The sequence below is a fragment of the Mobula birostris genome, chromosome 2 (genome assembly GCF_030028105.1).
Source record: "Mobula birostris isolate sMobBir1 chromosome 2, sMobBir1.hap1, whole genome shotgun sequence".
Taxonomy (NCBI): domain Eukaryota; kingdom Metazoa; phylum Chordata; class Chondrichthyes; order Myliobatiformes; family Myliobatidae; genus Mobula; species Mobula birostris.
Window position 1 is genome coordinate 70,598,975 of NC_092371.1, and position 26,443 is coordinate 70,625,417.

General features: G+C 39.4%; 1 protein-coding gene across 11 annotated transcripts in view; it reads left to right on the forward strand.

Moving 5' to 3' along the window:
- The window catches only part of LOC140187428 (nuclear receptor coactivator 3-like), a 227,932-nt gene that overhangs the window by 163,793 nt on the left and 37,696 nt on the right, over positions 1-26,443 (forward strand). For 10 of the 11 annotated variants that reach the window (XM_072242752.1, XM_072242823.1, XM_072242775.1 and 7 more), the window contains 6 exons: positions 1,958-2,065; positions 13,648-13,820; positions 15,962-16,062; positions 18,103-18,277; positions 22,681-22,869; positions 25,333-25,437. In XM_072242752.1, the coding sequence (XP_072098853.1) occupies positions 1,977-2,065; positions 13,648-13,820; positions 15,962-16,062; positions 18,103-18,277; positions 22,681-22,869; positions 25,333-25,437 (832 nt within the window). In that variant the 5' untranslated portion in view covers positions 1,958-1,976. Of the gene's footprint in view, positions 1-1,190; positions 1,210-1,957; positions 2,066-13,647; positions 13,821-15,961; positions 16,063-18,102; positions 18,278-22,680; positions 22,870-25,332; positions 25,438-26,443 lie in introns of those variants that run through there. The other variant, XM_072242815.1, reaches the window with a different exon arrangement.

Here is a 26,443-nt window from a genome sequence, read left to right on the forward strand (position 1 = left end):
TCCAAGCATTGACCTTTGTAGTATTCCACATCACCACCTCTCTCCTGGCCTAAAAATAGGTACCTCTCCAATTCCTTTTTCTATTGATCAGATGTTTTTGTGTTTGAATTCCACATAATCTTTGATGTAGGACTTCATTTTTCTTTAAAGCTAAAATAAGCTGTATTGTCTATGTAATGTTACCATTCTCAAAGAAATGAAGGAGGTTCATTGTACAAGAACTTTCCTCTTAACTCCATGCTGTTACTTATTAAGCTTTTATTGGATAAACACTCGAGTTACTTTTTAAACTATTGCTACACAAGTACACCTCCAACCTACTCTGCAAAGTAGTCTCTATTACTTAACAGTTTTAATGTAAAGATGTATGTCTAGTTGGATTAAATCTTTTAATATTATATATAGTATCACATACACAGTCAAACCTAAGATTGCTCATTTATCATTTTCCTTTGCTGTATTAGCAATTTTTTTCTAAGAATTTTTTTATATATGAATGAAACAGTAAAATTTAGACATTAGTCAAAAAATGCTAGTTAATTGATTTTAAGTTAGCTGGGTATGGAATCTGACTTTTGGTTTCAGTTGGTTAAATGTATCTGTCAGTCTGATAGGGGGAAAATCTTCAACTTCCGCCCCTTGTTTACAGGAAGTTCTACTTAACCATCATTGGGTTCCCTCCCAGTAAAATGAAGGAAAGTAACAGTTTCCAGCAAATTGGGGGGTGGACGTGGGGGTGTGAACTGAAATTAACCTTAAGTTGAGTTTTTAAAATCTGGTTAATGCATTAATGTCTATTAAAAGAACAATTTGAATGGAGAGAAAATGAAATGGTTCTTCAATGTGGTGCTGGTGTAGTTTGTAGTGAGTTGACATTGACTTGTTCAGCTGACCTTGGTGGTTGCTGGAAATGAAAGTAGATCTTGAGACTTCTAAAACAAAATCGTCTTAATGCCAAATTCAACTCCCAGCATTTCTATTTAAGCACCATGTGTGCATTTATTCCTTTGAAAGTCTGTAAATGAGAAGCAGGTGATAAGCTGTGATGGCTTCTGAAGGAACAGTACCTAAACCTTTGCAGATGGTGTTCTGTGCTGCATTTTTGCATTGTTGCAGAATGCTTCAGCCACTGGGTAAATGGGTGGTTCACAAACACTATTAATTCTGACTTTTGGCAACCTTGGAACAACAAAAATGACAGTTTAACAGGTTTGTTTACCTTCAGTGGTTTCTTATTTAGTATTTTCTAATAATGCATGAGCACTTGCTATTGATGTGAAGTTATTCTGACATTACAGCAATGTCAAATATAAAGTAGCTGCTAGGAATAGAATTAACTCTTGAATAAATGGAGAGAGGGAACTTTCCACTGTAGTCTCATGCTATGAAGAGCCTCTAACCATGAATTCAGACATTTAAAGGTACCGAGAAATTCTGTGTAGTTAACTTAAGTATGTATACCACACACAGACACATAGAGAAACATGCACACGCACGCACAGGCACAGAGAGACGCTTCATAGAAAAGTATCATTAGTTCTAGCATGAAGTTGATTACTCATGGGCATTTCACATGCCATGTCAGATTAGTTTATGCAAATGAGTTAACAATTGGAACAAAGTAAGTAATTTCTAATGTCAATGAACTATTTTAAAATTGAAAGGAAATGCGATTCATGTGTAGGACAAATGGAAATTGACGTGCTAACTTTCTGCAAACATTTCAGTTGAAACTCCTTGTGGTTATGATTCTATGGTATTAATTTTTGATTAATATCAATCATGCTGGAAGACAAGATACCAACACCATCTTGCTGTTTATTTGAATTGTCATAGTAAGGTGTGAATGTTTATTTTAAAAGTTGTTAATTTAGAAAGATTCTTCAAATCATTGACCTGTTTTGAAGAGGAAATAATAGCTGATATAAGTCTTTACTAATTTAATTCTGTTTCACAGTTGCTGATATGTGTTTAAAATGAGTGGACCTGGAGAAAACACTTTGGATCCCGTGAATTCTGATTCAAGGAAACGGAAACTTTCCTCTTTTGATGCTCAGGGTTCAAGGTATGTGAAGAGCTAAAGTTAGAAATTAATTTTGTTGAAAGGCAGTGACAGGGATGTAATGAGTGTAATGAGAACTTTGAATTTTTAGTTTCTCTCTTTGAAGACACCAACAGAAAATATGTGGTGTAGCCCAGTGGTCCCCAACCTCCGAGCCACAAAGAATGCAGCAGTGCAGTGTGTTACGTACCCCGTAACTGGGTTGCCAAACCAGCAGAAATGGATCACTCAGTTGGAGTCTGGATTACTGGAACTAGGAAAGTTTTATTAAAGAAATAAGCAACACAGTACTCTAATAGTAAGGATATAAATGCAACAGTTCAGCAATGATAAACACACATGTACACAGAATTAGGATAACAGGATCAATCAAGCTCTATCACCGTCTAGGGATAAATGACCAGTTTCAAAGTGACGCAAAGTTCAGTTCAATTGAGTTCAGTTCAGTTCACAGTAATCACTGCGGTGGCGATGGACGGAGGGGGGGTGGAGGAGAGAGAGAGCAAAGGCGAATGAATATTCAAACGGCTTCCACACAGACCTTCGATATTCTTTGCAGTCAGCTTTCGGGCGAGCCCTTTGTAATGTCTAATGAGGTCACCGACTGTGACCCCTCCGTTTTCAGATACGATCGCTCCTCTGCAGTGAACCTGGCACCCAGGCAAGGGCGGACACACACCAGGTTCCCGCTGATCGTACCTTTCCACCCTGTGCGTCTATGGCTTGGTCCCGCGATCAGCCCTTCAAAACTCCCACCGACTTGTGGGAGGCGCACCGCTTCCAGGGTCTCGTTACCTCGTGGTGTCGTGTGTGTGTTGCCTTAACGAACCTGTCCCTTTTTATCCCCCTGCTGGGGTATCGCCTGTCCATCACTTCAAACAGTTCAGGGTTCGAAGAGGAGCCGATCTTGACAGCTCTCAGACCGTGTCTCCTTCCGTTAAACTCTCCCGTCCCTTCATTAACATCTCCAAATGCTGCTCCATTGTTTTCCTTATCTCTCTTTCTCCTGAAGACAGGTGGCAGACCAACTGCTGATCCCACTGGTGCCAGCACAGGACAGTTAACATCTTAGTCTATGTGTACTTTCGTCACAAGTGGAAGTCAGAACGCACCCAGCACATCTTTAAGAAAAAAGCCAAAATAAACAAGCTAATTAATTAGATTCCGCTCGGCATGTAAATGTCGGCCCAGCTCAGATGTGCTGGGTGCGTTCCGGCTACTGCTGCACCGCTGCATTCTTCGCAGCCCAGAGGTTGGGGACCACTGGTGTAGCCCATGGTACAACACAGTAAGAACTTCACTGCACCTCAGACCCAGTAGGACCTGAAATTGAAAAAGATGTGTCCCATTTAGAGGTGTTCTCTGATTGATTGTTTTCATGTTGAGTGTTTCACAGTTGTTTTGCATTGATCAGTTTTGAAAAGGATTATTTTTATCTTATTTTCCCACTGTAGGATGGTGGCTATTAGATTACCTTGGATCTTAAGTTTTATGAAAATGTGTAAATTTTAGCTCAGTAGTACAACATAGCAATTATGTCATTTTTCACCACAAAGCTAGTAGGTCTGAATTTAAACTAAGGCTTAAGAAATTGTTTAATAATTATGATCAAGATTAAATTATGTTTTAATTAGCACCAGTAAAATTGCAGGTGATAATTGTCAGCAAGAATGTAATTATGTTTTCACAAATTTGAAATGATACTGAATGCCATCCATGACTGATCTAACTGGGTGAATTTGTATTGTTTGGCCTGCTTGAACAATATACTCTTCCATATTTCTCTTCGAGAATACTTTGCAATGTGGTAGAAATTGTGCACAAACCTGTAAGTAGTATTGCAGTGTTAACTTGTTTTTTGCTCAGACTCCATTCAATATTTCATTATAAAAAATATCTTGGATATATTGAGTACAATCAAACAGAAAACTGCTGAAGCACTTAGGAGATTGGGTTGCATATGTGGAGGGAGAAGCAGGTCAACGAGAAAACTAGCAGAAAAGCAGAGGGGTCAAGAGAACAGGGAGAATGTCATCTATGTTCATGATTGGGATTGGCAATAACATCTCCACCACAATCTCCATTAGCACAGGTGTACCACAGGGCTGTGTGCTTAGCCCCTGGCTCTACTTGCTCTACACCTCTGACTGTGTAGCTAAGCACAGCTCCAACACCATATTCAAGTTGACCGATGACACCACTGTCGTGGGCTGTGTCAAAGGTGGCGATGAATCAGCATACAGAAGGGAGATTGAAAATCTGGCTGAGTGGTGTCATAACAATAACCTCTCACTCAATATCAGCACGACCAGGGAACTGATTGTGGACCTCAGGAGAGGGAAACGAGGTCCATGAACCAGTCCTCATTGGAGAATTTGAGGTGGAGAGGGTTAGCAGCTTTAAATTCCCGAGTGTTACTTTTTCAGAGGACCTGTCCTGGACCCAGTATGTAAACGTAATTGCAAAGAAAGGACCGCAATGCCTTGATTCAATGCACTATGTTTTGTAGGATTTTCCATTCAAAGGCATTGGTGTTTCCGTACCAGGCTGTGGTGCAGCAAGTCAATACACTTTCCACTATACATCTACAGAATTTTGTCAAAATTTTTCCTACATCATGGGGACATCTGAGCACATCTGAATGAAACACTGTCATAAGAAAGCAGCATCCATCGTCAGAGATCCTCACCACCCAGGCAATGCTCTTTTCTTGTGGCTGCCATCAGGGAGAAGGTACAAGAGCCTCAGGACTCACGTCACCAGGTTCAAGAACAATTACAGAAAAGCCTCAATATCAGGTTTTTGAACAAAAGGGTGTAACTACACTCACTGGCCTATCTATTGAGATGACCTCACTTTAAGGACTCTGTACCTTGTTATTTCATGTTTTTGTTATTTATTGCTATTTGTTTATATTAGCGTTTGCACAGTTTGTTGTCTTCTGGTTGATCTTTCATTGATCCTGTAGGAGTTACTATTCTATAGATTTGCTGAGTTTGCCTGCAGAAAAATGAATCTCAGGGTTGTATGTGGTGACATATGTACTCTATAATAAAATTTATTTTGAAATTTGAAGGGTGCATTGCAAAGTTGAGGAACTATTTTTTTTGAATTCTGAGAGGAAAAGTAGTATAGGTACAATCTGAAACTGAAGTATCCAGGGGCATCTATAAAGAGATGGAGCTAGTTTTCTGAAAATGTTGAATTCACTTATCAGGTTTACAGACTTGCAGTTTGCCCCAGTGGATAGATGAGGTGCTTATTCCTTAAGTTCATGTTGAGTATCATTGTAACAACATAGGAGACTAAAGACAGTGGGAATGAGATAGAGAATAAAGAGATGGATAATGGAAGCTCAAAAACTAAACAAAAGTGTTCTGCAGAGCAGTCACGTAATCTGCATTTGATTTCTCCTATGCAGAGGAGATCACTTCATGAGCACCCAGTGTCAACAATAAATTGGAAGGAGTACTTAAAGGAATTAGCTCTTCTTCATAAAAAGAGAAAATCTAAAGTTGCTGGAAATCTGAGCAACACAAACAATATCCTGGAGGAACTCAGCAGTCCAGGCAGCATCTAGGAAAAGAGTACAGTCGATGTTTCGGGCCAAACTCCAGCCCTGCTGAAGGTTTCGGCCCAAAACGTTGACTGTATGGTTTTTGTAGATGATGCCTGGCCTGCGGAGTTCCTCCAGCATTTTGTGTGTAGCAGTTTTTCATGCCTCCTTGTTTTTCTGCACTTCTGTGTTCACTTCCTTCCCCTCCTAGCTATGGAAGGAAGGGTTCTGTCTGTTTTTCTTGCAGTCCACCTGTGTCAACATTCAGTGCATCATTATCTGTGATATCTGTCACCTTCTATGAAATTTCAGCACCAGACTTGCCTTCCCTTTCCCTCATTTCTCAGTGTTCTGAAGGATTGTTTTCTCTGTGACTTGCTGGCTTTCTCCCCCGCCTCCATCAGCTGCTTCCTTGTTCTAAGCACTTTTGCATGTAACCATAGGTGATACAGCACCTTCCCTTCACCCTTCCCACAATCTCTACAGGTAATGCAGCAACTCAGTTGCATTTACAATTTGGTGTATTACATTCAGTTTTCTCTGGAATAACCAAGTGTGACCACTTTGAACAATTTAGAGTTTCTAGGCAATGATGATTCAAACCTTCCAGTTGCCTGTCAAGTTAAATTTTAATCTTAACTCCTATTTTGTCATTGATCTCCCACACTTGGAACAGCACTACAAAAAGTAGTGGATACAACCCAGTCCATCACAGGAAAAGCCCTCCCCAGCATTGAGCCCCATCATAGGAAAGCAGCATCCATCATCTAGGGCCCCCACCATCCAGCCCATGTTCTCTTCTTGCTGCCACTATTAGGAAAGAGGTACAGGAGCCTCAGGACCCACACCACCTAGTTCAAGAACAGCTATTACCCTTCAACCATTAGTCACCTGAGCCATTGTGAATATAACTTCACTCATCACGAAACTGAACTGATACCAGAACTTACGGACTCACTTTCAAGGACTCTAGAACTAGTCATCAATGTTATTTATTTATTTGGGTTGTTTGTATTTGTGCAGTTCGTCATCCTTCACACATAGCTTGTCCATCTTCGTGTGTGGTTTTTCATTCTATTGTATTTCTTTGCGTCTACTGCAAATGCCTGCAAGAAAATGGATGTCAGAGTAGTATATGATGACATACATAATTTGATAATAAATTTACTTTGAACTGTGAATTTCATTTTCTATATGGGCACAGATAATGGAACTCGATAATGATTTTAACCATTTCAGGCACTCACCTTTTACCTCCATGGAGGATGGTGGATATTTCAGTTTAACTCTATTCCTTCACAACAAGCTGGAGGAACTCAGCAGGTCAGGCAGAAGGCAGAAGGTCCTGACGAAGGGTTCCGGCCCAAAATGTCGACCGATCTTTTCCACGGATGCTGCCCGACCTGCTGAGTTCCTCCAGCTTGTTGTGAATGTTGCTTTGACCCCAGCATCCGCAGATTATTTTGTGTTAACTCTGTTCCTTTATTTCTTTATCTGCTGCCATTTGAAGTGATTGCTACTCTGACATTTTGGTCTCTCCGTCCCTCCCATTTTATGCAATTTGAACTGCAAACTTGTGTCTTTGTCACTTTTTTATTCTGATGGGGATCATTAACTTGATATGTTGACTATCCTGTGCATGGATATTCTGTGACCTGCTGAGTGCTTCTGGCATCTTCTATTTTTGTTTTGAATATCAGTATTTGACTGTATTTAAGAATACCATTTCAATGTAATCCTCATAATACAGATGGCAATATATTTAACCCTGCTTGCATAACTGTCGGCGCATATCAAAAGATAATTACTTTTTAAAGAATGGTATCCAGAACCATTTACATGTCAAGATGCACCAGCCAGTATCTTCAAAATTTTTAAAGCATTTAACATACCTATTGAGCTTCATTTACCAAAAGATGCTTCATTTTAAGAGCTATCTTGAAGGCCTGCAAATGTGCTCAGTTAGCTGCAGCACTCAATACAAATTAATTCAATCTTTATGGTTAACCAGATTTGTGGGTGGAGTCAGCTTTTAGTGCGACAAATTACGGAAACTCAATTTGCCTTTGGCGTAATTTCCACTTGAATTTCCATGATCTATTTTACTGGTTTGATGAATGTCATGCAAGTTGTACTGAAAACAAAATCCATTGCAATCTATTGGAAACCCCAGGCTACTAATGCTTAGTTCACATGGGTTTGGAAGTGAGTTTGGCAATTACTTAAAAAAATGAAATTGGACGTTTATTGCCTAGTAAGTTAAATTAAAATATTTCAATTTTGCAGACTTTGTGCAACAAAAAAACTTTATTTGTTATGAGAAAATTGTATATGGGATAAAAGCTTGCATACACTTTTCATGTTCCTTTCAAAATGTCTCCAAGACCTGTATAGCCAAATAAGTTTTCTTTAAGCATAGTCATTGTAATAAAGAAAATTTGGGTGGATTTTCTTTTGCACCTATCAATAGAAATGTTTGTAAAATTCGAGTATTTAAACACTATGCAGTAAACACTTCTATTTTTAACGTGAATATTGAAGCACTTGTGATTTTTACTGCATTCATTACAGATTCTTACTTTGTTTACATCCTCATTGAGAGCTTTATGATGTTCTTAGTAGGCAGCTGGATATGTTCTGAAAGTAATGAGGTTGCATTCATTTTGATAGCCAATTGCTAGTTGATTTATTTGGGGAAACTCCACTAGAGTAAGCAATGCCTCTTTAAATTAGCTCCCGAAAGGTACTGAACTGTATGTAGGGTTTGAAACCCTGAATTTCACCATTCCCAGAATATTGATAATTTTAGATACCATTAATTTTACATATATAACACAGGCTTGAGATTCCATTAAAGCATCTTATTTATGAATGTATTTGGCAGATCTTGCCCAAACCCATAGTAATCTGCTCAACAGATGTCTTGGCACAAACAATATGCTTTTTGAGACTTCATCAAACATGATTGAGTTTTAAACTAGATCCTTCCTCTGTGAGTTTTAAATGCATCATTCTGTAACTAGCTCAGGTTAGTAATGTGCTGCCACCTGTAGGAAGATCTGCAATAGTGCCACAAGTTTTTTTGGTCACCATAAATTCTTTCTAAATATTAGAAAACTTGGCTGTATTACCTAGAATTGTAAATTATGTTATTTTAAATATGCATGTTTACATTGCATAATTGTATTTCAATTTCATTTGACTGTACTGGTCTGTGCTTAAGAAGCAACTGAGGTTCAGAAATTTTTAGAAATCTTTTTAAAGATACAGCACAGAATCAGACCCTTCTGGCCCAGTAGTCTGTGCTGCCCAATAACACCCATGTGACCATTTAATCTATTAGCACATACGTCTTTGGAACGTGGGAGGAAACAGGGGCACCTGGATGAAACCCACACAGTCACAGGGAAAGTGTACAATCTCATTGCAGACAGTGGTGGAAAATATATTCAGAGATAGAGAAATCAGAAATTTGTGTATACTTATCTGCATAACAATTTAGTTTTTCAAATTCCAAATGATAAAATCTAAACAATGAACTTGCAGAAAATAGTTATAAATTAGGAATTTTCATTACTCACATAAGATTATTAGTTCCATAAACTGTGGAGATGATTAAGAGCTGTCAATTTTGATCTGTTGTACACTTCGGATGAAGTCAAATATTTCCTTTAACTTAAGAACAAAGGACAGAAAAATGGCTGATAGAGCCTTTGCCTCACCTCTGCAGTGACTTGGGTCCAATCCTGACCTGGGTTTCCATCTGTGTGGAATTTGCGTGTTTTCGCTGTGACACTATAGGGCTGCTCCGGTTTCCGCCCACATCTTGATATGTGGGTTGGTAAGTTAATTCGCAGCTTAAAATTGCCTGTATCATGTAGGTGAGTTGTGGAATTAAAGGAGTGGATGGGAATGGGGGAGAATAAAATGGGAATGCTGTAGAATTGTAAAATAATTAGTGATTATGCTCAATACAAACTTGCCGAACTGAAGGACCAGTTTCTGATCTGCAGGACTCTGATGTTTGGCTGGAGCTGCACGCTCAGCAGCTTTCTGGCGAGACAGAGTAGGACACGAACTGCAACTTGCAATGTTGTGGCGTACTGGAAAGTTAGAGGAGAATGGGGTTGGTGAATGTGGAGGACCACAGTCACTTATGCATTCAGTTTATATGGCCATCTTACCAAACCCCCCACCTTGGATGCCAAAGTGAATTGATTTTCATGTTACGTTTAGTCACAGACAATTGTGACGCAAAGTATTTTATGTTGCAGAAGTCACATCATGTACATATGCAGTAATTTTTTTTGCCTGGTTAAAGCATTGTTAGACATGCAGTGATTTTTGCAAGGTACAGCAAACTGGAGAGCAAACTGTAAACACGAGGAGATCTGCAGATGCTGGAAGTTCAAGCAACACACACAAAATGCTGGTGGAACACAGCAGGCCAGGCAGCATCTATAGAAAGAAGTACGTCGACGTTTCGGGGCGGGACCCTTTGTCAGGACTAACTGACAGAAGAGATAGTAAGAGATTTGAAAGTGGGGGGGGGAGGGGGGATCCAAAATGATAGGAGAAGACAGGAGGGGGAGGGATAAAGCTAAGAGCTGGAAAGTTGATTGGCAAAAGGGATACCAGGCTGGAGGAGGGAGAGGATCATATCATGGGATGGGAGGCCTAGGGAGAAAGAAAGGGGGAGGGGAGCACCACAGGAAGATGGAGAGCAGGCAAGGAGTTATTGTGAGAGGGACAGAGAGAGAAAAAAAGGGGAAAAATAATAAATAAGGGATGGGGTAAGAAGGGGAGGAGGGGCATTCACAGAAGTTAGAGAAATCAATGTTCATGGGATCAGGTTGGAGGCTACCTAGACTGAATATAAGGTGTTGTTCCTCCAACCTGAGTGTGGCTTCATCTTGACAGTAGAGGAGGCCATGGACAGACATATCAGAATGGGAATGGGACATGGAATTAAAATTTGTGGCAACTGGGAGATCCTGCTTTCTCTGGTGGACAGAGCGTAGGTGTTCGGTGAAACGGTCTCCCAGTCTGTGTCGGGTCTCACCAATATATAGAAGGCCGCACCAGGAGCACCAGACGCAGTAGAATGTTGATATTAAATTTGATCCTGCCTGCTAACTTGCTCTGTGGTTTACATGTAGTATGAGAGATGAAAGTTATAATTTCAGTTTCTACCCGAAGGCATAATTGAACAACATGCACATTGAAGACATTTATGCTGGAAAATATCATCTGTTTAAAAGTGAATTGTGTCTGGAAGTGTCGTGGTACACTATGCTAATAGGTGGGACTTGGGGCAATATATAAATAACATGGATAATGTGTGGTCCAATTTCTAAATAAATACCTTTATGATACTAAAAATTCACAGAAAATACTGAGATATTAATAAAATGAAAGAAAAAAAGGCCTTTTCCACTGAGGTTGAATGAGACTGGTATTAGAGGTTATACGTCAAGGGTGAAAGGTGAAATATTTAAAGGGAATCTGAGGAGGGAATTTCCCTCAGAGGGTGGTTACTTGGGGTACACTTAATCACTTTAGAGAACCATTTATAAGTAGACAAGGAAAAACAAGAAAAACCAGTGAGGAAGTCATATGGCATACTTTCCTTTCCAGGACACCAGAGATGGAAAGGAAAGTATGCCATATGACTTTCTCACTGGTCAGAGGTGTCCTCCTTCAAAGAACAAAGACTCATCAGAGATGTTCTCCTTCAAAGAACAGGGTTTCCCTTCCTCCCCACATCTCCTCCATTTCACAGACATCCACGCTCACTCTATCTTCTTGTCGCCTTAATAAGGATAGAGTTCCTCTTGTCCTAACCTACCACCCCTTGTGTCTCTCCATCAAACACATCATCCTCTGCAACTTCAGCATCTCCAAAGGGATCCTACCCCCAAACACATATTTATCTCTCCTTCCATGATTCTCTTGTCCATTTGTCCCTCCCCACTAATCTCCCTTCAGGCACTTATCCCTGCAAATGGTCGAAGTGCTACACCTGCCCATTCACCTCTTCCCTCGCCTCCATTCAGGGCCCCAAACGATTCTTCCAGGTGAGGTAACACTTCACCTGTGAATCTGTTGGGGTTGTCTATGCTGCCGATGTGGCCTCTTCTACATTGGTGAGTCCCGTTATACATAGGGGGGACCGCTTTGTCAAGCATCTCCACTTCATATTCCCAGTCCCATTCTGATAAGTTTGTCCATGGTGTCCTCTTGTGCCATGATGAGGCCACATTCAAAATGAAAGAACAACACCTTGTATCCTTTTTGGGTAGCCTTCAACTTGATGGTATGAACATCAATTTCTTTTCGGATTTAAAGCAAAATTCCTTTCTCCCTTCCCTCTTCTATTTCCCACTCTGGCCCTTTAACTCTTCTCACCTGCCTATAATCTCCCCCTGGTGCTGCTCCTCCTTCCCTTCATCCCATGGTCCACTCTTGTCTCCTATCAGATTCTTCCTTCTCCTCTCTCTTATCCACTTGGCTGCACCTATCTCCTTCCCCTCCCCCCACCTTTTTATTCTGGCATCTTCCCCTTGCGTTCCAGTCCTGAAGAAGGGTCTGAGCCCAAAATGTTAACTGTTTATTCATGTCCATAGATGCTGCCTGACCTGCTGAGTTGCTCCAGCATTTTGAGTGTTGACATGGCATAATTGTCTTTATTGCCCAAGGCATTATCAAGTAATGTTCAAAAAGCTGGTTAGGTCACACCTGGAGTATTGTGTATACTCACAATATTCACAAGGATATTGCCTGGATTGGGTGGTTTGAGTTATAGGAAGAGGTTTAATAAGCTGGGCCTGTTTTCTATGGAGTGAAGGAAGCCGAGAGGTGACATGATAAAAGTGTATGACATGATATAAGAGATTATCAGAATCAGGTTTAATATCACTGGCCTCGTCATGAAATTTATTATGTCGCAGCAGCAGTACATTGCAATACATAACAATAACAATTATAAATTATAATAAGAAGTGTGTATATGTGTGTGTGTGTGTGTGTACACAGACACATATACACACTTCTTATTATAATATAAATGAAATTAAAGAAGTAGTGCAAAAAGAGAGGGGAAAACACCGAGGTAGTGTTCATGGGTTCATTGTTCATTCAGAAATCTGAAGGCGGAGGGGAAAAAGCTGTTCCTAAAAAGTGTGTGTCATCAGTCTCCTGTACTTCCTTGATGGTAACATATATACATTATGTAGCCTGTGTCTGTTTCCTATGGTATCTAAAACCAGAGGATATAGGTTTAAGGTAACGGAGTAGGTTTAAAGAGAATCTAAGGGTAAATGTTTAGTAGTTGGTATCTGGAATGAGCTGCCAGAGGAGGATGCAGAGGCAGGAACAGTAATGGCATTTAAAAAGACACCTGGAAAGGTGCTTGAATCAGTAAGGTTAAACACAATTAGTTGGCATTATAGATTGGCATGAGAATCAGAATAAATGGCATTTGGTCAAAGGGCATATTTCTGTGCTGTACAACTACAACTTCTATTACAGTTTAGTCAACACTGAGAAATCTTTCAGTGCTGCATACACAAATCTTCCAGGCATTATTTCTGTACTGGCGCACAGGTGTGAAAGAGACTCATTTCCATGTGATTACTAAATATTGTATTATTACTTCAGTATTTCTCTGCCCTTTCAATACAGTATAGCAGAAAATTTACAGAAGTATACATGGGGAAACTTCACAAATTCTCTCAGTTGACCACTTTCTTTAAAAGTCCTCTCCCCCCCCCCCCCCCCCAGGAAAGCGATGTTGCATGCCAAGTAAACATTCATTATGCTCTGTGACAGCTAGCTGGAAGATTATGAAACAGTCCTTTCGATACCCATTCTTTGTAGTTTAGATCACATTAAAATTTTTTTGTACTACAAACCAATTATAGATTGTACAAATTAATATGGAAAACAAAATTTTGTTTGCACATTCTAACAGGAATTTGTTATCAGTGATTATCGGAGTACTCATAGTTCTGTATACTTTGTTTGTCAGTGTGAACTGCAGCATTGAAAAACGTCGTCGTGAGCAAGAGAGCAAATACATTGAGGAGCTGGCTGAACTAATCTCAGCTAACCTAAGTGACATTGATAACTTCAATGTCAAACCTGATAAATGTGCAATCTTGAAAGAAACAGTGAGACAGATTCGTCAGATAAAGGAGCAAGGTAATGTGATGCATTATAATCCTTCCACAAAACATCAATGTAAAAAATCTGTAATGTAAAACCTGTGCCACTGCCATTTTGTTTGATAGTACTACTGTGAAGCATGTTGGAGCATTTCATTATGTTAAAACTCTATACAAGTTCCTTATTATTTCTACATTTGGCATGAATTATCTTGAAGTAGAATCATTGAAGTTAAGATTTGGTGAACCCAGGAAAATATTGGACTATATACTGGGTTGTACCAAATCTTCCACCTTTCTCCAAGTTTGTCTATGTTAATTACAGAAGATATCCTCTGTTTGCGATTCTTCTTCGTTGTTTTTAAAAAATAGCAGTGGGTACAGTGACATTGAAGGTGTTCTGTTGATAAGGAATTAGAATATATGCTACCAGCATTTTAATTTGGGGGACAACCAATTGGTGCAGTAATGTTAGGAAAACAAATGGTAAATGCTTCTTCACTGCTGGCCTTGCATTTGCAGTGAATTCTGTAAAACACATTTTTCAGTTCTACAAGAATCTTCATTTGTCCAAATTGAGACAAATGAACGCCCTAGATCTGCCGCTTAAAGCACCTACGGTACTATGCAATAGCCTAAGGCACTTCGCACAGTACTGTATTTGTCAATGTGGAGTGAAGAGCAAGTTTCTAAATCCAGCAGGAGCAAAGGATGTTGGAAATAGTGAGTGTGGAGGGCCGCGGGAGGGTTGTGGGACAGATGGCAGAGAAGGCGTGTCAGAGGAGGGGAGTACAAGCATATCCAGCCCTGATACAGCAGGCAAGGTCATCTGATACAAACAATTGGTTTATTGATCATTACAAAATATCTCTGTGGAGCTCCCTGATCCCTCCCTTCTCCTTTTCTCAACCTTGATTCCCCTCCCCCTGCCCCCTTCCCACTTTCAGTCCACGATAGAGGAATCAGTCTTACCTTCACTCAAATATGTCATGAAGATTTTTTTTGCAGCAAAACAGTGCAATACATAAAATTACTACTGTGCAAAAGTCTTAGGCAGCGTATCTATATATAAGACTTCTGCACAGTATTTTATATGGCACAGAGGTTTTGCCCTGTCTTTCAGATGAATGTAGGACCTTTTGGATTTTTTTTTCAATGCAAAGGTTCTATGTAAGTGTAATTCTCACAAAATGCTGGAGGAACTCCGCAGTTCAGACAACATCTACAGAAAAGAATAAAGTGTCAACGTTCCAAGTCAAGACCCTTCATCTGGAGGACCTCAGCCCAAAAAGGTTACATATAAGTGTAACCTTTTAATGTTGGCGGTGAACTGTGATTCCCTCATTTGAGTTTGTTTTAAGTTCTTGATATGATGCTAAAAGACTCTGTCCCTTTAGTGGAGAGTCTTGATCTTACACACGTGGTCTTGCGATTATAGCATAGAAATGAAGATAAATTTCTATATCATTATATAAAGATTTGAAATTCCTCACCTGGAAAACAGTGGATTTTTCACTGCTGGGTGCATTCTTGTCTCTGTGTCATGTTATTTAATCTTTCTATTAATTAATTAAGAGATTCAGTGCAGAGTAGGCCCGTTTGACCACTTGAACCACGCCGCCCCAGCAACCTCACAAGCCCAATTAACCCTAACCTAATCAGGGGACAATTTTCAATGACAGGTTAACCTACCTGGTACATCTTTGGACTGGGGGAGTAAACAGAGCACCCAGGGTAAACCCACTAATTCGATAGGAAGGACGTAAAGAGACTCCTTACAAAACGGTGGCAGAATTGAATTCTGAATTCTGGAATCCCCCAGTTTGTAATAGTGTTACACAAACCATTCTGCTACTGTGGTGCCCACAGTTTTCTTAGCTTATTAGTTTTTCCAACCTCACTGCAAAGCACACTGGGATTTTTGCTTCTATTAACAGGGATCTCTTCATTTAAAATGTATACTATAATCGTCACACAGTAAATGTAAAGTTCAGTCTATTAACTTCAGAAACTGGTGTAGCTTAAAAAAATATTCCACTCATTTTGCTGTGCTTGGGAGCTCTTTACAATTCTAGATTTTAAAATGTAGATTAAATAATGGACAGAATAGCCCTAAAAATTTAAGAGCAGTCGTTTTGTTTGTTTTGTCTCTGTGCAGTTAATTGTTTCTCTTCACAGGTAAAGCATCTTCAAATGAAGATGATGTTCAAAAAGCAGATGTATCTTCAACAGGACAAGGAGTTATTGACAAAGATTCATTGGGACCCCTGCTACTCAAGGTAATCTACAATTGCACAGTATATACTAATATTAGTTTTATTTATTTACGTATTTAGCAATATAGTGTAAATTAGGCCCTTCAAGCCATGACGCCCCAGCAACCCCACAACCTCGATTAACCATTACCTAATCATGGGACAATTTATAAAGGCAAACCTATCTGATGTGCCTTTAAACGTGGGAGGGCACTGGAGCATCTGGAGAAAACACACTCATTCCATGGGAGTACATACAGAGACTCTTTACAGAACAACGCTGGAATTGAACTCAAAACTCCAGAAAGCCCCAAACTGTAATAGAGTCATACTAACTGCTATGCTACTATGGCGCCCAATCTTCTATATGACTAATTCTACAACAACATAGATTGGTAGATTTGATTGTGTAAGTAGACTTGAAGACAAGATTTTAATTTTATGAATACTATTGGACTTCCAATATGAATATCTTGTAAAAGTATTCAGCCCCCAATTGTTCACATAAATGAATATTACAACTAGGGATTTTGATCAATTTAACTGAGATTTTTTATTTGTGAATTTCATGCTTCCTTTTCTTTCCATAGTAGAGTCCAAAAAACAGCGAAAATTGAAAAGCATGACAAACTAAAAATTCAGAAACTGAAATGTCAGCAGTTCAAAAGTATCATTCCCCTTTGCACAGTACTTAATTGAACTATTGTAGCTATTACAGCCAGTAGTCTTTTTGAATAAATTCTATTAGCTTTACACAATGTGATGGAGCAAGGTTTTCCCATTCCTCCTTGCAAAATTGGTCAAATTGTGTCAGATTAGTTGGAGACTGGTAGTGGACTGCAATCTGGAGGTCTTGCCAGAGATGTTTGATTGAGTTAAGGTCGGGACTCTGACTGGCCCACTCAAGGACATGACTTTTTTTCATTTGAGGTCACTCCATGGTTACTCTGGCAGTGTGCTTGGGGTCGTTGTCCTGCTGAAAGACAAGGCTCCTCCTCAGTTTAAGCTTTCTGGCAGAGGCTTGCAAGTTTTTATCCAGCGGCTCTCTGTATTTAGCACACTCAACTTCCCATCAATCCTGATCAATTTCCTAGTATCTGCTGCTGATGAGCATCCCCATAGCATAATGCTACCTCCACCATACTTTAGTCAGGATGGTTTTACCTGGCTAATGCACAGTATTAGATTTATACTACACATGTTGAGGCCAAAACATTCCGTTTTAGTCTCATCTGACCACACGACCTTTACAGTATCTTCTCAGTGGCGCTTTGCTAAGTTATTATGGGCAAGGATTTTTTTAGCCGTAGTTTCTTCCTTGCCACTCTTCCATAAATACTCTTTCTGTGCAAGGCCTTGGAGACAGTGGAGCCGTGAACTTCATTTCCAATTGCAGCCACTAACTTCTGCAGCTCGTTCCGAGTGACTGTTGGCAGTATAGTAGCCTCTCTTACAAGTGCCATTCTTTTCTGGTGATTAGGGGTTCAGAGGGGCATCCTGACCCAGGCAGTGTGGATGTGGTTTCATATATTTTCACTTTTTTATGATGGACTGCATTGAGCTCCGAGGTATGTTCAATGCCTTTGAGATGGTCTTGTACCCTTCCCCAGATTTGTACTTCTGTATTATAATTTCCCTGACTTGAAAGCTCATTTTGGTTTGGTCTGTTGAAAATCTGCCATACTGTTGGACCTTACAAAGAGAGGGAGTATTTATTCTAATGAATTCATTGAAAACAGGTGATCCTCCAATTCTCTACATCAACAAATTGAGTGAGATGGTGAGGTAATAGGCACCTGAGGAAAGGTGGTTGAGTAACACCTTTTTAGCCTCAATTTTGCTTTTAGTTTTTTGTAAATTTTTAACAGGTTTTGGAATTTTCATTTTGATTTGACATGATGTTTTGTAGATTAGCTCAAAAATCCTCCAATATATTTTAACTTTAGAAAATGGGACAGTAAAGTCTGAAAATAATTGTGGGGGGCTGAATACTTTTTCAAGGATCTGAATGATAATCCCACACACCTTTTGCACAATGAGACATAGTCTACTTTGTTGTTGCAGGCACTGGATGGTTTTCTGTTTGTGGTCAATCGAGATGGAAATATTGTGTTTGTGTCTGAAAATGTTACCCACTACCTTCAATACAAACAGGAAGAGCTCATGAACACTAGTGTGTATAATATCCTTCACCAAGAGGACCGCGATGAATTTCTTCGAAATTTGCCGAAGTCAACAGGTAGCGAAAGTATTTTAAAATTTCTGGGTTCTGGTACAGTGCATTTTTTTGAAGGCACTTCAAGATAATAGAGTAGTACTTGGAGCCCTGTCCTTGATCATTTGAAATAGTTGCTTTTCCAGAGGAATCCTATTATTGTGTTAATATTTGATTTAGGTACATATTAAATGACTTTGTATTGATTAAAGTAGATCTGGGATATCCATTTTTCAGTAAAATATATCATGCCCACTTTCACATCTGGTTTGTTGCATTAATGTATTTTTAAACACTGTGTACCTTGGCAGTTAAGGCGGAGGGTAATCAGAGGAGGAAGGATGTGGGTTGGTGGTGGAAGGATGGGATTTGTTGGGGGCTGGGGGGGGGGTGATGGCTGTTGTAATCACTGCCCAGCACATGGCTTGAGATACTTGTACAGGTGTTGATAATGACAATGAGGGAAGGCTGCAGGAAATGGAAGTAAAAGGCTTCATGGGAAGCACTTCTGTTCCCTTATCCACAGGTAATGATGTTAAAAGCACTGGGCTGTTGGAGCTGACAGCTGGTACTTCTGTTTGACAGGATTCTGTAGTCTTGGGAACCTTAGTCAACTGCTGGTAAATCTATCAAACCTTCAACCATGTTGAAGGAGCCTGTACAAAAATGGCTTGGAACATAGAACATTACAGCACAGTACAGGCTCTTCGTTCCATGATGTTATGCTTTTAACTAACTTTAAGACCGATCTAAATCTAACCTGCCTTCTACATAGCCCTCCATGTGGGGGGTTTCTAAGAGGTAGTCTCCAGAACAGCTCTGTGTTCCATGAACCTACCATTCTGTGTTTAAAACGAAATGCCTCTGACACTGTCCTGTACTTTCATCCAGTCACCTAAAATTTATGCCCCTTCCTGTTAGCCATTTTCGCACGTGGGGGTAACGTCTCTGGTTATCCACTCGATCTATGTCTTCTTCATCTTGCAGACCTCTATCAAGTCATTTCTCATTCTCCTTCACTCCGAAGAGAAAACCCCTAGATTGTTCAACCTATCCTCATAAGATATGCTCTCAAATCCAGGCATTATCCTGGTAATTCTTCTTTGCACCCATCAAAAGCTTCCACATCCTTCACATAATGAGGCAACCAGAACTGAACACAATATTCTAAGTTTGGTGTAACCATGGCTTTGTAGATTGCAATATTACCTCACAATTCCCGACTAATGAAGGCCAACATACCTCCTTAACAAACCTATCAATTTTGAGGGATCTATAGGCAAAGGTCCCAAGATCTTTCCGTTCCTCCACACTGCTATGAATGCTATGAATACTGCCATTAACCCTGTATTCTGTTGTCCAATTCAACCTTCTAAAGTGAATCACTTCGCACTTTTCTGGGTTGAATTCCATCTACCATTTTTCAGCCCAGCTCCGCATCCTTTTCAGTGTCCCTACAACAAACTTCCACACTATCCACAATTCCACTAATTGGTGTCTCAACTGCAAACTTACTATCTTGCCCTTCCACTTCCTCATGCAAGTCACCTATAAAAATCAAAAGGGGTGTCCGAGCAGATCCCTGCAGAATACATTAGTCACCGACCTCCAGACAGAATATGTTTCATCTATAGTCACGCTCTGTTTTCTAGGGGCAAACCAATTTTGAATTTGCACAACCAAGTTTTCCTGGGTCCCATGGCTTGTTTTCTAAGTTCTCTGGGAGACATGGGGGAAGGATTTTTTTTTGTGTGTGTGTGGTTGGGGGGGTGGGGTGGAGGGGGTGTTGCAGCGCAGTCACAATGACGAGCACAAGCACAAAACGGTACTTGTTCAGTAGTAATTTTAATGCAGCATGTTAAACTCATCTCCAAGCCCTTGCTCGGTTGTGAAGTAGGGATATATGGTGGGGCATGCGAGGCAGATATATGCATTAGTTACCGTGCATTTCATCTCAGCCTTGTACAGAATTTCTAGTTGAGGTCAAGGTAAGAAGAAGGCACTGGAGCACATGCTCCCCCTTTAATTCCCCACCACTCTTTCCCAGTAATAAGTATGTGCTCAGATGTGTATAATCTGTGTTTTATGTGTCATTTGAAATGAATTACTCAATAGTCAAGTTAAGAATTAATGAATCTTTGGTGCCTCTGGGCTCATACTAACAATTATATCTGACAGTTGCTGGTCCCTAGTACTTAGTCCAGGGAAAAGGAACTTACATTTAAGATCACAGCTGTGATGACTGGGAACTCTAGGCTGGGAGGCGAGAAGAACCATTGACCAGTAGTTCAGCCTCCAAATACAAAATGTTTGGTCAATCTAATTTCAAACTTGCCAGTTCTCCATAGTAATAAATTATTTTGTTGGCTTCCCTTGGTACTGCAATAAAGGGATAAGCCTGAGTCAATTGTTGGTACATATATTGAAGCAGAAAATGCAAAAAAAAAACAAAATTTTAAAAATTATGTATTGTGTTTTACAGAGAGGTGATGATTTTTCATAATGTTATCTCTATTTTCTTTACATTTACATTGATAATACAAAAATACTTTGAGTTTTTTTATTATATGCTGTTGGGCATGATTCCGGAAAACCCCTCAAACAATGTGCTAGCAAACATTTTAATGTACAGGAAACCACTACATTGGTATACAGGTGCCATTTCATTGGTTCTTCACTCAACCCCGGAACAAATGGACAACGAAGGTGCATACCTCGGGATGCTCTTTATTGACTATAGCCTGGCATTTAATACTATCATTCCCTCAAAATTAATTAATAAGCTTCAACGCCTTGGCCTCAATACCTCCTTGTGCATCTGGTTCCTTGATTTCCTCACTTGCATACCCCAGTCAGTTTGGATTGGCAAAATCATTTCCTCCACAGTTTCCATCAGCACAGGTGTACCATAAGGCTGTGTGCTTAGCCCCCTGCACTACTTGCTTTATAATTTTGACTGTGAGGCTAAGCACAGCTCTGATGCCATGTTTAAGTTTACCAGCAACAACATTGCTGTTGGCTGAATCAAAGGTGGTGACGAATCAGCATTTAGGAGGGAGATTGAAAATCTGGCTGAGTGGTGCCACAACAACCCCTCATTCAATGTCAGCAAGAACAAGAAGCTGATTATTAACTTCAAGAGGCGGAAATTAGAGGTACATAATCCAGTTCTCATTGGGGGATCAGAGGTGGAGAAGGTCAGTAACTTTAAATTCCTTGGTGTTAATCTTTACAGAAGACCTGTCCTAGGTCCAGCATATAGATGCCATTATGAAGAAAGCACGGCAGCGCCTCTACTTCCTTAGAAGTTTGCGAAAATTTGGCATGACATCTAAAACTCTGATAAACTTCCGAAAATTTATAGTGGAAAGTATATTGAGTGGTTCTAGCATGGCCTGGTATGGAAAGGCCAGTGCCCTTGAATGGAAAATCCTACAAAAAATAGTGGATATGACCCAGTCCATCACGGGTAAAGGCCTTCCCAGCACTGAGCACATCTACATGGAACACTGTTGCAGGAAAGCAGCATCCATCATCAGGAGCGCCCACTATCCAGGCCTTACTCTGTTCTCGCTGCTGCCTTCAGGAAGAAAGTACAGGAACCTCAGAACCCACACCTCCAGGTTCAGGAATAGTTACTACTCCTCAATCATCAGGCTCTTGAACTAGAGGAGATAACTTCAATTAACTTCACTTGCCCCATCACTGAACTGTTCCACTACCTATGGACTTGTCTTCAAGGACTCTTCATCTCATGTTTTTGATATTTGTTGCTTTTTCTCCTTTTGTATTTGCATAGTTTGGTGTCTTTTGCACGTGGGTTGTTTGCCTGTCCTGTTGCGTGCGATCTTTTATTGATTCTGTTGTGTTTCTTGGATTTACTGTTTATGCCTGCAAGGAAATTAGTCTCAGCGTTGTATATGGTGACATATATGTACTTTGATAATTTACTTTAAATTGTGAGGATGCTTCATAATGTACAATAGGTCTCTTAAAAAAAAACTCCTGTAGATTTATTGGTATGACTTGATGCCCCCAAAGTTTTGAACTGGATATTCCTTGAATTTCCTAAATTTCTTGTCTGTCTTTTTCTTTAATGGACTTTTTTTGATGGGTGCCTTATTGATGGTTTCTAATTACTTTGTTCCCCGGAGCATTCTTTGTATTCACTCTATCAAATTTTTGCCATTTCTATTAAGCCCAGTGTGGTCATCCTTTACAGACTTGTATACCCTTGTAATCTATTTTATTGTATGATGGCCAGAACTGTTCATGGTACTCCTAGAATCATCTAACCAGTGTTTGATGTAGGTTAAGGAGTCTGTTAATAGACTTGCAATCATATCTTGATGCATCCAGCTCATGCATGCTCAGATAATCTCTGATCAGTTCATCTTAATGTTTATGATCTGTATTCATGTCTGCAGTGAATGGAGTTTCTTGGGCAAACGAAACACAGAGGCAAAAGAGTCACACATTCAACTGTCGAATGTTAGTGCAGATTCCTTATGATTCTTTGGAGGAGTCAAATGGAAACCATGAGCCACGTCAGAAATACGAAACCATGCAGTGCTTTGCACTTTCTCAGCCGAAGGCTGTAACTGAAGAGGGTGAAGGTAAGCATCTAATACATTAAGCATATATTATTTCATTTTTAAAAGGTGAAATGATACATTTTATTCAAGTGGGGTTCATGAGGTGAATTCATCATAGCGTTCTTTGTATTGATTGTATAGCGTTTGCTTGTTTGAAGAAAATACCAGCGTTCCTGTGTAAAGGGCTAAGGCATTTTCGTAATGTACCCAGTATAGTTTGAATGTACCTATCAACCTGGGTAAAATTTAAAATCTAAGTTGGTTATTTTTTTACTGAAGAAGACATCAAACTTGCTTTACCATTTTTCTTATTTTGTTTCCAGAAAAAAAAATTACTTTGTTGTTATATTTATTATTTGTTCTGATGAAGGATTGCAGACCTGAAATGCTAACCCTATTTCTCTTGCCATAGATGCTGCCTGATCACTTGTTTTTGCAGCATTTTCTGATTTTTCTTTCAGATTTCCAACTTTTGCATTTTTTTTTTGATTTTCAAAACTATTTTGGTTGTTTACTATTCTGCAGGTGAACATTTATAATCAAGTGAATAGATAACCTGCAATACTTAAGATGAGGACCGAATAATCATGCTTCAGCAACAGCTCAGTTTGTGTTATCATTTTCCACAGACACCACTTAGTAATGTTGAGTATTTTTTCCCCATCATAGCTAAGTGCTTGTGGCTTCACGGATTCAGTTGTCAGTTCTCACCATAGTTTCTAAATTCGGTGGCATTGTTACACAGTAGGTAGTATTGCTACCACACAAATTTAGTAAGTCAGATTTGATTATGATGTCTAGCATTATCTGTATGACATGTGACTGTGAGAATTCTCCTCTCCTCCCCCTCCCACCTCCCCCAAGTCCTCCAGTTTCTTCATACATCACAAAGACATGCTGATTGGTAGGTCAATTGGTTATTGTAATTTACCCCGAGTGTAGATGAGTTGCAATAGGATTGTTGGAGCCTTGATGGGCATCCGACATTTTAGGTGTAACTAATAGGGAATGCAACTGATGGGACTATTCTGGGAGTCAGTGAGGACTCTGTGCCAAATGAGCAAATGTCGTGTGGAATTATGGTAAAGATACTTCAGGTTATACCTTTGCAATTCAGAAATAATGGTGTTTTATGCTGGTGGAATGTCCACCATCCTCTCTGATATCACATTAGATTTAGACCCAGCAACCGTGCATGAACAGTAATATTTGTCCAATTCGAGATGGTGTATGACTTGAAGGGGAGGCTATTGCCTCTCTCCCTGTCTTCCTTGCAGGTACAGGTTGCAGGTTTGGGAGGTGCTTTTGGTGTAGTTTAGTAGGTAACAGTTGTATGTTATGGAAATGGTGTACGCTGAGGCCATGATGAGGACTAGTGACAATTGTTAGCTATTAAACGTGCTGGTTTTATGCTGAAATATTTCAAATTTTCAAACTTGCTGTAATTAAGGTAAGTACTGTTTGTGGTAACTTATTTTTTATTCTTTCTGCTTCTCTTCTAATATTTATGTTAGTGCACTTGTAATGCTACTGTAACACCCTAATTTCCTTGGGGATCAATAAAGTATCTATTTATCTATATCTGTTTTCTTAAGACCATTGTTTGGTAATTGTTTCCTGCAACCCAACCTTAAATGAAATTGGCTGCTATTATTACTCAGTCATCCATTCAGACAGACATTTCTAAGTACTGTATTTTATATTAGGTTAAGTGCAACATCAATAGATCAATAAATAGGTTATTATCATTTTCATCACTGCTCTATAAAAGTAGAAAAAGAAATTGTAAAATTAAGATATTAACAAAATTCTGGGAATGTGGAATACTTGAGTTAACATTAGAAAGTAATCTCTCTCATGAAGGGAATAATTTCTGCTGACAGAAACACACTAAGATTCGGCTCCTTGGGCCTAGTTCTTTCCAGCAATATATCACCTACACCATTTTTGTGAAGCCTGATGGGTCAGCTCATCTTAGAGAATACCACCATTAAATTTGGTATTATTCCCAGTCAGTGCTCAATACCATCAGTGCCCTAGATTTCTGCACCTGAAATCTTCCCTCAGTTGGGCAACACTGACACCAAGACCAATTACAATACCACCAAGGCAACCCAAGAGGAGATAACATTTTCTAACTTGTCACATGTTCAGGGTGTAATTTGGAAGATTCTTTTCTGTTTGGATTTCAGACAAGCTTCAAGGTGGATGTGAATGGCCTATTTTATGATCTGAATTTAAGCTCATTAAACTTAGTCAATTTGTCGACTAATTAGTTTTATTGCAGACCTTTATAACTGCTTATAGTCTCAATGGGATGACTGGATAAGCTGGCTTTTTCTGACTGTTTTGACCTGTTACTGCCATTTACCAGGGAAATAAGTAAAGTGAGATGATGATATTTATTTGTAATGAAGAATTCTTCATGAAATGGGTTGATTATTTTGTGGAAAGTGGAACCGAGTTCTGATTTTGTTGCTTCAGATCTTCAGTCCTGTATGATTTGTGTAGCAAGACGAATTACACCAGTTGAAAGATCACAATTCCCCACCAGTCCTGAAAGCTTTGTCACAAGACATGACATGACAGGTGAGCGTACTAAGAAATCTTGCCTAATATAAAAGCTCTATCATGTCGCTTAAGATACTGAATTTAATACATGTAACATTAAATTCGTTTTATGAAATGGTGTTATTTATGTCAATAGCAATTATTTCAAGCTTAGCAGTTAGAGGCTAAGGATTGTACATATCATATGCACTTTAAAAGGTTCTGTATGACTGTTAACAATATTCTTAAAGTCTTGGCTTATTTTTAGCTTCTCTCATTTATTCTTGTTACTTTTGCTTTTAAAAATGTATTTCTGAATAGCATTCTCAATTGTGATTTTTTTTAGATTCATCGTTCATACATGCCTGTGAGGGCTTATTGTGATTTTTGTAGCCCAAATCATTCAAAGCTGGACAGCCAAGTTGTTTTTTTTTTAGGAAATTTGATGCTTGGTATTTAATTCAACTTTTCAGACATCTGTTTTACTCCTCAGACTCTTCAGTCTCCCCAATTAATTATTTGTCAGATCTGATCGTACAGTTTGTTGATGTTCTAACATGAGCTTGGCTGCATTTCTCCCATAGCCTATTTGTTCTCCCCTTTGCAATATTGCACAACTATATGGCAGTTTATTCCCTTCTGATATTTTTGTTGGTGGGGCGAATGTGGGCATCAATAGCAAAGCCAAGGTCCCTAACTGCTGTTGCCAAAGTGATAATAAGCCACCTTCTTCAGCTACTGCTGATCTTCTGAAGGTAGTTACACCATACTTTTGGTGAGTTCCAGGAACTGGACCCAGTGAAAACAAAGAATTGGGGTCATACTTCCAAATTAAGATGATGTACAAATTAGTAGTGATCCTCGAGATGGTGGTGTTCCCTTACATCTGATGTTCTTGCCATTGGTGGGGGTGATTGCAGATTTTGACGAAGCTTAGGTGATTATCTGTAGTATGTTTTGTACATGATACACACCGCAGCCATAGTGGTAGAGTAAGTGTTGTATATTAGTCACAATCATTTTATTTTTTTCTCTATTCCAATAT